Here is a 13,572-nt window from a genome sequence, read left to right on the forward strand (position 1 = left end):
ACATACACACACAGAGAACAGATACAGACACACACAGAGAACAGATACACACACACACTGACACACACAGAGAACAGATACACACACACACTGACACAGGACACAGAGTCACACACAAACTGCCACAGTAACACACCAAGACAAACACAGTGACCCACACACACACGGACGGACGGACTCACCACTCCCTCGGGGTCGACGAGCAGCAGGTGTTTGGGGTGCCCCCCCTGCAGGCCTGTCAGCACGTACTGTCCCGGGGTGGTGGTGCTCTCCCTCACCAGGAAGTCTCCGTTCTCCTGCAGCAGTTTCTCCGCCTCCTTCCGACTCGCCTTCCCGTGGAACCAGAGCTCGCGCCGCAGCTGCTCCTCCATAGGGGGCGCCGCCGGGACTCGGAGCGCGTCCTCGAAGGGCTCTGCAACACAGCCATTGGGGGAATAAACCAGCCATCCGGACCCCTGTATAAACCACTGACCGGGACCCCTGTATAAACCAGCCATCCGGGACCCCTGTATAAACCAGCCATCCGGACCCCTGTATAAACCAGCCATCCGGGACCCCTGTATAAACCACTGACCGGGACCCCTGTATAAACCAGCCATCCGGACCCCTGTATAAACCAGCCATCCGGGACCCCTGTATAAACCACTGACCGGGACCCCTGTATAAACCAGCCATCCGGACCCCTGTATAAACCAGCCATCCGGGACCCCTGTATAAACCACTGACCGGGACCCCTGTATAAACCACTGACCGGGACCCCTGTATAAACCAGCCATCCGGACCCCTGTATAAACCAGCCATCCGGGACCCCTGTATAAACCAGCCATCCGGGACCCCTGTATAAACCACTGACCGGGACCCCTGTATAAACCAGCCATCCGGGACCCCTGTATAAACCAGCCATCCGGACCCCTGTATAAACCAGCCATCCGGGACCCCTGTATAAACCACTGACCGGGACCCCTGTATAAACCAGCCATCCGGGACCCCTGTATAAACCAGCCATCCGGACCCCTGTATAAACCAGCCATCCGGACCCCTGTATAAACCAGCCATCCGGACCCCTGTATAAACCAGCCATCCGGACCCCTGTATAAACCACTGACCGGGACCCCCTGTATAAACCAGCCATCCGGGACCCCTGTATAAACCAGCCATCCGGGACCCCTGTATAAACCAGCCATCCGGGACCCCTGTATAAACCAGCCATCCGGGACCCCTGTATAAACCACTGACCGGGACCCCTGTATAAACCAGCCATCCGGGAACCCTGTATAAACCAGCCATCCGGGACCCCTGTATAAACCAGCCATCCGGGACCCCTGTATAAACCAGCCATCCGGGACCCCTGTATAAACCACTGACCGGGACCCCTGTATAAACCAGCCATCCGGGAACCCTGTATAAACCAGCCATCCGGGACCCCTGTATAAACCAGCCATCCGGGACCCCTGTATAAACCACTGACTGGGACCCCCTGTATAAACCACTGACCGGGACCCCCTGTATAAACCACTCACTCATGTCAAAGGCGTCTCGGTGTGCATTCCCATTGGCTGCGGAGGCGGCTGGGGGGCGGGGCTTGTCCACGTTGACGTATGAGGGGTCATCGAAGAGGTCAGAGCGGCCGGAGGGCTTGACGGTCGGCAGGGGCGGAGCGGGGTCCCTCTCTCTAGCGGAACCTGTCAGGGGGGCCCAAACACAGAGAGACAACACTCACACACGGGGCACAGATTACACAGGCGCACACACTCTCTCACCAGCTTCACTGAGATTATCACAGGTCCTGCCTTTAAAAGGGCCGCTGACCATCTTTCAAATCCACTCTCTTACCTCTTACAAGGACATTATAACTGCATCAAAACGCTCAATCCAAATTCTCAGGTAAAACTAAAAGAAATGAGGACGCATGTTTCAGCTAGCAGTGCCTTGATCAGTTCAGTTGAAGGCGGACGAAACTATTAGCATGAGCAGTACTATCACTGCCCCTCTTTAAAGGGGTGTGAGCGATTTAATGAACGACTCACTGAATGAATGAACGACAGAATGAAAGAACGAAGGACTGAATTAACAAACACACACCTGCCAGTGCAGGGAGCTGCTTCAGACAGTCCAGCTGAGCCCCCGACGGCTGACCCACAGGCTGAAAAACAAGATTACAAACGCATCTGTATATTAAATATAATAATAATAATAACAATAATAATAATAATAATAATAATAATGAGCAGGTGCAGTACCAGTGTAGCTCCGGTGGTGGCGCTGCGGGGCCCCCTCATGTCCACCAGTCCTCCCAGTGGCGGGTCCTTGCCGGGGAAGTCATTGTAGTACTGGATATCAGGGGGGGGCTGCTCCTCCTCCTCCTCGTCCCAGGCAGAGCCATCGAAGGGGGCCATCCTGCCAGAGAGAGGGGGAGGGGTTAGGCGATACAGAGAGGCACAGAGATACACACACACACACAGACACACACTGACACAGAGATACACACACACACACACACACAGACACACACTGACACAGAGACACACACTGACACAGAGATACACACTGACACAGAGATACACACACACACACACACACACAGACACACACTGACACAGAGATACACACACACACACACACACAGACACACACTGACACAGAGATACACACTGACACAGAGACACACACTGACACAGAGATACACACACAGAGACACACACACACAGAGATATACACACAGAGACACACACAGAGACACACACTGACACAGAGATACACACTGACACAGAGACACACACACACACACACACACACACACAGAGACACACACACACACACAGAGACACACTGGCACAAAGATACACAGAGAGAGACACACACACACACAGATACAGAGAGAGACACACACACAAAGATACACAGAGAAGAGACACACACAGAGACACACACAGACACAGAGATACACACTGACACAGAGATACACACTGACACAGAGATACACACACACACACACACACAGACACACACTGACACAGAGACACACACTGACACAGAGATACACACTGACACAGAGATACACACACACACACACACACAGACACACACTGACACAGAGACACACACTGACACAGAGATACACACTGACACAGAGATACACACTGACACAGAGACACACACTGACACAGAGATACACACACAGAGACACACACACACAGAGATATACACACACACACACACACACACACACACAGAGACACACACTGACACAGAGATACACACTGACACAGAGACACACACACACACACACACACACACACAGAGACACACACACACACACAGAGACACACTGGCACAAAGATACACAGAGAGAGACACACACACACACAGATACAGAGAGAGACACACACACAAAGATACACAGAGAAGAGACACACACAGAGACACACACAGACACAGAGATACACACATACAGACACACACACACAGGCACAGAGATAGAGAGACACACACACAGACACAGAGATACACACACACAGACACAGACACACACACACAGGCACAGAGATAGAGAGACACACACACAGACACAGAGATACACACACACACAGGCACAGAGATAGAGAGACACACACACACAGAGACACACACACACACACACAGACACACTGACACAGATACACACACACACAGACACTTATGTTGCTTGTTATACACTAATGGGGATGAGACTATTCACTACAGTACACATCCAAACCCCTTCTGTCTGTTTGTTTCGGTGAATCTCTGTGTCTCGCCCTCCTCCCCTCCCCTCCCCTCCCCTCCCCTCCCCGCTCACCTGTCGTGGGGCGTGACCAGTTTGGGCGGGTTCTTCAGATACTGTTTGAAGCGCAGCTCGAAGGCCTGGCCGATAGTGCTGATCACCTCCTGAGCAAGACCCTCCGGGCACTCCAGGATGTGACAGGCTGGGGGCGGGGGAAGAGAAAACAGTGGAGAGGGGAGAGAGAGGGGGGGAAAAAAGAGAGCGAGCCACACACTTACACACTGTGATCACTGAACTAGACAGCAGCATGAAGACAGAACCGGAGAAGAGCTGCTTACCTCTCTGATTGACGGGATCTTTGGCAACGTATGCAACATATTCAGCAGTGTCCTGAGAGCAGAGGAGAGAGAGAAAGGAGGCATAGGAGAAGGGAGCGAGGAAAGAGGGGAGAGAGGACTCGGTTATAGGTTTTTCACACTGGTGTTGCTGAATAGGGCTGTGGAAATGACTCGAGTCGCAGCACATTGATAATCAGATAAATAATTAAAAAGGCAATACTCACTGGGTCCCCTCCTGACGCAAATGAGATGGACTGCATGTGGTGGTTAGCAATGATCTGAGAGAGAGAGAGAGAGAGAGAGAGAGAGAGAGACGGAGAGAGGGGGAGGGAGAGAGAGACGGAGAGAGGGAGGGGGAGGGAGAGAGGGAGGGAGAGAGAGGGGGAGGGAGAGAGAGAGAGGGAGGGGGAGGGAGAGAGGGAGGGAGAGAGAGGGGGAGGGAGAGAGAGAGGGAGGGGGAGGGAGAGAGGGAGGGAGAGAGGAGAGAGAGAGAGAGAGAGAGAGAGAGAGAGAGAGAGAGAGAGAGAGAGAGAGGGAGAGGGAGAAGGAGAGAGATTATACATTTTTAAAAGATTTGAATTTCAAGCTCTTGGCACTACACCTCTCAAACCAGCAGGGGGTTCCAGAGAGCCACAGCACACAGCAGCACAGAATCCCCAGGGCTCAACCCTGTCGAGCACGTCCGGGATGAACTTGAACGACTCGTCGGCTGACCTCACCTGTTTGCAGTCCGTAGCCATCAGGTTGAGGCTGCTGGTGGACACACTCAGATTGATGGACATGCCGGCAAACTGCAGGTTACTCTTCCCCAGGATGGAGGACAGCGAGCGAGTGGAGGGCTGGGGGACAGACAGACACGAGGACAGAGAGACACAAAACAGACACAGAGAGACACACAGAGACAGAGAGGCAAAGAGAGACACTGGTTATTCAAAACATACACTATAATCATAATTATCCAGACTTACTGTGATTTTACCCATCGATGGTTCGGTCTTGATCATGGTTTTTTTTGTACTGAAATATTTTAATTCACAATTATGCTTCTCATCTAAAAGCACCACTGCCACTGAAATGAAAGCTCCCCTCTCTCTCCCTGCAGACAAGAGAAAGATCTGACTATGAAGAGATACTGGGGGGGGGGGGGGGGGGTTAAGGAGCGAAAGAAAGAATTAGGGAGGGGGGGGGCTCATTTAATTGATATAAACACCATCTTTATTTAAACCATTTTTAAAAATGGACCAACGTTTCTATAATCAATGAGGTCTCTTCAGTAAGCACATGTTCTTCAACAGTGGTGTACATGAGATCAATTAAACACAGCTCTATCAGGGTTAGAAACTCACACTAGTACAGAATTCAATAAAGTCTATTATTAAAATACTGAGGGGAGGACTGGGTGCAGCAGCAGCAGCAGCAGGGCTAGTGTGAGTTTCTAACCCTGCTCAAACTCCTGGCTCCTGATCATTTCAATATTAATGATAATAATAATGATAATAATAATAATAATAATAATAATAATAATAGACTTCATTGAGGGGAGTTCTGAACCCCAGGACTGGGTGCAGCAGCAGCAGGGCTAGTGTGAGTTTCTAACCCTGGGTCTAGTTCTCTGGAACATGAATAAATATTGTATTTTTTTTTTTTTTTTTTTTTAAGTGTACCTTCCTCCTGCGCAGAGCTCCCTTGGCTCCGGGCACCGCCTCACACACCACGGAGATCGCCTCCCTGTAACACAAGCACACAGGGAGGGGAGGGGTGAGTAACAATCACTGCATTCCACACGCAGCGCTACTCTGACACCCTGCCCTGCCCATTTCAACACTTGCAAGCCAAGCAGACCCCCGTTCCGGCGCGTGCCTTTCCGTGCTCGCTGGTAAAGGCACTAGCCAGCGTATTCGTACACTTGCTTTGTTTTAGTTTTGAAGTTACGGACGCCGGCAGAGTTTTCTGGCCTCCCTTTGTTGAACGCAGACCAAGGTGTTGCTGTCTGGTTTGACACGAGCACCTCTGAGCTGCGAGTGTGAGCGATGGAGGAGTCCACTGTGGTCAGTCACTGCCTCCCCCTCCCACATCCTGGGGAACACACACTGAGACACACACACACTGAAACACACACACACACACACCGAGACACACACTGAGACACACACACACACACTGAGACACACACACACACACTGAGACACACACACACACACACACTGAGACACACACTGAGACACACACACACACACTGAGACACACACACACTGAAACACACACACACACACTGAGACACACACACACACACACTGAGACACACACACTGAGACACACACACACACACTGAGACACACACACTGAAACACACACACACACACACACTGAGACACACACACACACTGAGACACACACACACAGACACACACACACAGACACACACACACTGAAACACACACACACTGAAACACACACACACACACACACACACACACACTGAGACACACACACAGACACACACACACAGACACACACACACAGACACACACACACTGAGACACACACACACTGAGACACACACACACTGAAACACACACACTGAGACACACACACACACACACACACACACACACACACTGAGACACACACACACTGAAACACACACACTGAAACACATACACTGAGACACACACACTGAGACACACACACTGAAACACACACAGCACCACACACACACACACTGACACACAGCACCACACACACACACACACACAGCGGGACACACAGCACCACACACGCACACACACTGACTACAGCTTCGTTAACCACAGAGCGCCTCACTGCTCCTCTTCTCAGAAACGCTGGTCTCTCCTGTGAAACCCGGCGCATTGCAATGAACACAAGAGAACCACAGCTGAGTCACAGTCGAGTGCCTGTACACTGTGTGCAGGGCTGTGTTCGTACACTGTGTTGCATCGCTATGTCTGTGTGTGTGTGTGTGTGTGTGTGTTTGCATCGCTGTGTTTGTACACTGTGTGCAGGGCTGTGTGTGTGTGTGTCTGTGTGTGTGTGTGTTTGCATCGCTGTGTTTGTACACTGTGTGCAGGGCTGTGTGTGTGTGTGTGTGTGTGTATATATATTATAAACATTAAAATAAACTTCAGTTCAATGGCATACGATTTGGCTGGAAGTCTTTTTCAACATCTTCATCATATTTATTTCTTGGTAGAGAGTGTACTTTCTGTGCTCTGCTGGAATTTCCACTCTGTGATGAAGTAGTTTACTTTCCCTTGTTCTCAGCTGAAGGTACACAATGTAATCAATTACTCACTAACCCCTAACTTACATCCTGTTCTTACATCAGGTTTCAGGATGGGACTGTGTATTAAAGGTGAGTGTGCGTGTGCGTGTCAGCACGTGTGTGTGTGTGCGAGCCACTGTGTGCGTGTGCGTGTGTGTCAGTGTGTGTCTCTGCTCTTACCTGGTGACCTGAGTCCGGGTGTTGAAGTCCAGAGCTCTCATAGACTGCAGGACCTCCACACAGCCCATATACTGCAGAGACAAGAGACAGAGAGGACAAGAGGGGGGACGTGAGGATAGCACAGGGATGGAAATAAGACTCCTATTGCACAGCAGTGTCACCCATTCCAGGGTTTACCTTGAGCTTGATTAGCCCCAGTGTGTATAGGTAACAAGCTTGGGTGTGTCTTACTGAACTCATAGTAAAACTAGGAGTGGATCAAACTGCTATGCAATGGAAGTCTTTTCTATCCCTGAGATCACAGACTGGGAGCCGGGAAGCAGTGCAGCAAAGTAGAGGACATCCTTATAAAAGTCTCCCATAGTAAAAACACAGCAAAGTGTAATAAAGCACAGTGAAAGCATGGTAAAGCATAGGGAAGCATTGTAAAGCACAGAGAGGTGTGGTAAAGCATAGGGAAGCATTGTAAAGCACAGAGAGGTCTGGTAAAGCATAGGGAAGCATTGTAAAGCACAGAGAGGTCTGGTAAAGCATAGGGAAGCATTGTAAAGCACAGAGAGGTCTGGTAAAGCATAGGGAAGCATTGTAAAGCACAGAGAGGTCTGGTAAAGCATAGGGAAGCATTGTATGATAAAGCGCAGTATAAACATGGTGAAAACCAAAAAAATATTTATTTACCATGGAGAAATTCTAGAAGGGTAGAGCAGAGTGACTTTAAAGGGGAGGGGAGCTGCAGGAAGCTTGTCCCGTCTGCCCTGCATTAGAGCGACGCAGATCAATGCATCAATCAATCACACACACACACACACACAGAGAGACACACACACAGACACAGAGAGACACACACACACACACACACACACAGAGACACACACACACACACACACACACACACAGAGAGAGAGAGAGAGAGAGACACACACACACAGAGCAGACAGGATGAGCCTCACTGGGGTCATAAAACACACAGGCACTTCCTGCAGAGATCGGAGGAGAGGGAGACGAGGGAGAGAGAGGGAGAGAGAGAGAGAGAGAGAGAGAGGAGAGAGAGAGAGAGAGGGAGACGAGGGAGAGAGAGGGAGAGAGAGGGAGAGAGAGAGAGAGAGAGAGAGAGAGAGGGAGACGAGGGAGAGAGAGGGAGAGAGAGAGAGAGAGAGAGAGAGAGAGGAGAGAGAGAGAGACAGAGAGAGAGGGGAGAGAGAGAGAGAGAGAGAGAGAGAGAGAGAGAGAGACGAGGGAGAGAGAGGGAGAGAGAGAGAGAGAGAGAGAGGAGAGAGAGAGGAGAGAGAGAGAGACAGAGAGAGAGGGGAGAGAGAGAGAGAGACAAAAAACAAAACAGGTACAGGCAGATGGGAGAGACACACACAGTGACACACTCACCCTGACTTGGTAGGAGACCCCGGGCCCCATGACCGTGGTGTCCGAGTGCAGCCAGCCTCGCATGGGCTTGTTCACGAAGCTGCCATGGCGCGTCCACTCGTCCCCGCCCAGCTGGCCCCCCTCCACGCGCGTGCGCCTCCCTCCGGCCCCCAGCCGATTCATATCCTGGGCATCAGCGGGGAGAGGAGAGGGGGTTAGGGGAGACGAGACCTCTCCAGCAACTCTAGAGACCCTCAAACCAGGCAGCAGCCCCCCGGGGCCGGACAGGCGCAGACCCCCCATGCGAGGAAAGAAGGAGCAGAGGGTGGTGGGGCTGTCGTCAGGGGGCAGGATGGGGGTGATCGAGTGGGAGGAGGGGGAGAAAGGGGCAGGGGAGGCGAGGGGAGGGAGGGGGGAGAGGGAGGGGGTGGGGGAGAGGAGCTGCGTGTCCGAGCTGTACCCCCCGGGAGAGGGGGGCAGGAGCAGGGCGTCCACCGAGCTCACGGACTCATTACGGAGGTGGCTGTATTTGGGTTTGGGGAGCATGTCCATGGTGGCGGATCTGTCCGTCTGTCCGTCTCTTGGTCTGTCTTCGTTGTAACTTTCTTTACAAATGTTTTTGAGATATATATATATGTGCTTGTGCGTTCACTCAATCACATTCACAGAGAGACGTGTGCATTGCTGTCCCAGGCACAGGGTTAGTGATAACAATCTATATATAAAATCAGTCTGTTATATCCTGGAATCGAAGTCTCTTGTATCCAACACTTTGTCTTTAAACACTCTTCTCTCCTCGGTCTATTTTCCCTGCTGGTGTTTCTTTTCACTTTCACTCCTCTCTCAAGAGAGAGCGGTCAGCGTCTTACGAAGAGAGATGCGGCCCCCGTCTGACCTCAAAAATCAACGCCGAGAGCCAGACCAGGCTAAAGATACAGCACTAGCAGCACCAATAACAACAGCAATACAATATGGCAGGCACGGGGGTCCAGGGGTTAGAGAAAACGACTTGATAGCAGGAGGCTCCCGGTTCAATCTCACTGAATCACTCTGTGTGTGTGTGTGTGCGACCCTGAGCAAGTCACTGAACCTCCTTGTGCTCCGCCCTTCGGATGAGACGTCAAACAAACGAGGTCCTGTTGGAAGTCGCTTTGGATAAGAGAGCCTGCTAAATCACTAAATAATAACAGCAATAATACAGTGTGTGTTTCTCTCTGTGGCAGGATGTGTTCTTAATAGGTTTATTCCTGGTTAAATAATTCATTATAATACTAAAAAAAAAATTAAATATCTCAATGTCTTTTGCAGTCCTGAGCTGATAAAACGAAGCTCGTGATAAAAGCTCTGGGGTTTGGCGCACCCGGTCCAGTTCTTTCAAGCATCCTATTCTCCAAATCAGGGTCTAGAATCGTGGTTCTGATCTGTGTCATGGGTCCGTAGCCTCGTGGCGGCCAGTACAGGGTTCCGACAAGTGAAAGTGCACGTGGACCGTATCAGAGAGCTTCAGCACATTGCAAAGGACGAGTGCAACATACTCCGATATTACAAGACAACCACACTACAGCGCTACCACGACATCCTGTGCATTAGCAATTACTGTACAGAATTAGTTTTCCTGCAGCAGACATCGATCGGACCTACCCAGTCAATTAGGCACCATTTATATTTAGAACTCATTCACCGACTCACTCACTAAAACACTCTCTCTCCTTCACTGCGGTTTCTACCTGCTCACAACCAACGACCCCTCGAATACAAACGGTCTGCTGTAAATGGACCCGTTTCTGCTACCCACCAAACTCTGAAACCCGCTCCGTCCTGCCTGTTCTCGCGCGCCGGCATGAGGGGGTTTAAATGGAATGGGTTGGATTTTTCACAACTCCTCGATTCTGTTCAACCCTAAACCTGCGTGCGTCCTCTGTGTGCGACTCCAGTTTCAAATTTCGAATGTGGCTTTTTCGCAAACCGTTTAAGGATTTAGAGAAAAAAAACGCCTCAATTTCACAAATTAAATTGACATTAAAAAATGATTTCTCTCTGCCCACAGTCTTTTGATTTATTTTCATTATTCAGGTGAAACCCTACATACTGCGAGCCATACCCTTGCAACCTCCACAGTTACACAGACTAGCACCCAGGCCTGCCACTCAAAACCATTCAGAAATAGAGATGCAGGCCTCTGCCAAGCCAATACTAAAACTGCTTCTTGAAATCACAGCCTTGGAACCTGGAATCACAAACGTTGATTTTCAGCCAGTTCCAGCGTCCCCTTTTAGCTCTGCTCTGTATCGCACAGAGATTACAGAGAATCTCATTTTCCCATCAGAGGAACTGTTTTTAATAATTCATGCGACCCCAACGTTTCCTGAAAAGCTTTCATGAATCCTGTCCAGTAAACGTCCTTTTCGAACGTGATTTAATAGGTTCCTGCACAGCGCTCCGTTCACAAACACACTCGCAAGAGCTGTGGAACAAATGCAACCCTAAGAAAAACCTGGAACAGCAACAATCCTTCAAATTCACCCCAAAATTCCCTCAAATCCCAAACGGAGGAGGAACGCCTCCTTGCAATCGCAGGGACGGCACCCGGATCGGTTCTCCGGATGGGAGAAACAGAAACTCCTCTTGGAAACGTCGGAATGGGATGCAGAGGCGGTAGGTGGAGAACGGGAATTCAAATCCTTCAAACAGGCAGGCGGGCAGGCAGGCAGGCAGGCAGGGGGAGCACAGCTAGGCAGGGCTAGCCGGATGCCTGTGTCTTAGCTCCTCGTATCTCCGTTTCCTCCCAGTGAATTCCGAGGCAGTGTCTTCCGCACAAGCCAGCAGTCTTGAACAGGACGGATCCCTTTCCCCTGTCCTAAGATCACATACACGAAGCATACGGCAAATCACAAAGCACACGTCCGGTAATGCGACACAGTGTGTGATACGGTCAGATGTGTTACAGGACTAGAGGCTTCCTCCTTCAATCTGTTTATCTTTGTCAGCAGCCAGGCTTGGTTGATGATTTGAGAGAGGCTGGGTGTCTGTTTTTGAGCTCTCTCTCTCTCTTTCTCTGTCTGTGGATGTCAGGGTTTGACAGTCCTCCCTGCCTCATCTCGTTCTGCACTGCACAGTACTGTAGGCTCTCTCTCTCTGTCTGTCTCTCACAGAGGGAATGAGAGAGAGGAGGGAGGAGTACTTTCGGAAATCAGGGACTCCTGCAACACTGAAACACTGCAGGTTCCACCAGTCCCTCCCCTCCAGCAGGGAAAAGCTATTGGTTAACACATCCCTAGACAAACCACGCCATTGGACAAAGGGTCATAAATGAGACCTGCCCGAGCCAGCCTATTGGACAATGCTCAGAGCTGAGACAATGCCATTGGGCAGTCAGTACTGTGGAGCGACACTGGATGAAGGTTTAGAACTCTGGCCATGCGGATCCTATTGGTTAATGTTTCAACAATGCAGCACGCTTTCTATTGGTTGAGAGCTCTATTCCAAGACCTGCCCTTTCCAAACTGCATTCGCACTGTGGGGAAAGTCTGGTTAGCTTTACACAGGGCTCCCTATTGGTTGAGAGGTCTGTGAGGAACAGCCCTAAAACAATGCCACTGGCCAAGTGCCTTGCTGGCAGTTCTGTAGCTTCTCTGTTATTGGTCGAGTGCCCAGCAGTGTTGATCACAATTTGAGATCAGTCCTGGGGTTCAGAACTCCCCTTGTTCGTGTAGCTATATAATTAAAATGACCAGACAGGTGCAGGAGTTTGAACAATCAGGCGAAACCTGGCAAATCTGCTCTGAATGAACTGATCGCACATCTCATCACAGCATGAATACGTCTGAACTGTGACTCTGTAAGCTTACTGATACACTACACAGAGGGGTTCTGAACCCCAGGACTGGGTGCAGCAGCAGCAGCAGGGCTAGTGTGAGTTTCTAACCCTGCTCAAACTCCTGGCTCCTGATCATTTCAATATTAATAATAATAGACTTCATTGAAGGGAGTTCTGAACCCCAGGACTGGGTGCAGCAGCAGCAGCAGGGCTAGTGTGAGTTTCTAACCCTGCTCAAACTCCTGGCTCCTGATCATTTCAATATTAATAATAATAGACTTCATTGAAGGGAGTTCTGAACCCCAGGACTGGGTGCAGCAGCAGCAGCAGGGCTAGTGTGAGTTTCTAACCCTGCTCAAACTCCTGGCTCCTGATCATTTCAATATTAATAATAATAGACTTCATTGAGGGGGGCTCTGAACCCCAGGACTGGGTGCAGCAGCAGCAGGGCTAGTGTGAGTTTCTAACCCTGCTCAAACTCCTGGCTCCTGATCATTTCAATATTAATAATAATAGACTTCATTGAGGGGGGCTCTGAACCCCAGGACTGGGTGCAGCAGCAGCAGCAGCAGGGCTAGTGTGAGTTTCTAACCCTGCTCAAACTCCTGGCTCCTGATCATTTCAATATTAATAATAATAGACTTCATTGAAGGGAGTTCTGAACCCCAGGACTGGGTGCAGCAGCAGCAGCAGGGCTAGTGTGAGTTTCTAACCCTGTGAACAGAGTCTTAACATCCTTGTTTCAGAGTAGATTCACCAGCCAGGCCAGCTCAGGGTCACTCAGAGACAGCAGGCAGACGGGTCCCAAGGCCTGGGACAGTCAATGCCCGATCCATTACTGAAGCCCTGAGCG

The 13,572-nt window shown here is 50.5% G+C and overlaps 1 protein-coding gene across 3 annotated transcripts in view; it reads right to left on the reverse strand.

Annotated features, from left to right (window-relative positions):
- Positions 1-13,572, reverse strand: part of LOC131705127 (SHC-transforming protein 1-like) — a 36,644-nt gene that overhangs the window by 8,196 nt on the left and 14,876 nt on the right. For 2 of the 3 annotated variants that reach the window (XM_059007373.1, XM_059007372.1), the window contains 11 exons: positions 8,924-9,088; positions 7,544-7,614; positions 5,745-5,808; positions 4,800-4,919; positions 4,305-4,358; positions 4,081-4,132; positions 3,818-3,944; positions 2,241-2,397; positions 2,083-2,143; positions 1,521-1,682; positions 183-412 (listed from right to left, as the gene is read on the reverse strand). In XM_059007373.1, the coding sequence (XP_058863356.1) occupies positions 183-412; positions 1,521-1,682; positions 2,083-2,143; positions 2,241-2,397; positions 3,818-3,944; positions 4,081-4,132; positions 4,305-4,358; positions 4,800-4,919; positions 5,745-5,808; positions 7,544-7,614; positions 8,924-9,085 (1,260 nt within the window). In that variant the 5' untranslated portion in view covers positions 9,086-9,088. Of the gene's footprint in view, positions 1-182; positions 413-1,520; positions 1,683-2,082; positions 2,144-2,240; positions 2,398-3,817; positions 3,945-4,080; positions 4,133-4,304; positions 4,359-4,799; positions 4,920-5,744; positions 5,809-7,543; positions 7,615-8,923; positions 12,318-13,572 lie in introns of those variants that run through there. The other variant, XM_059007371.1, reaches the window with a different exon arrangement.

This window comes from Acipenser ruthenus, chromosome 35 (assembly GCF_902713425.1).
Source record: "Acipenser ruthenus chromosome 35, fAciRut3.2 maternal haplotype, whole genome shotgun sequence".
Taxonomy (NCBI): domain Eukaryota; kingdom Metazoa; phylum Chordata; class Actinopteri; order Acipenseriformes; family Acipenseridae; genus Acipenser; species Acipenser ruthenus.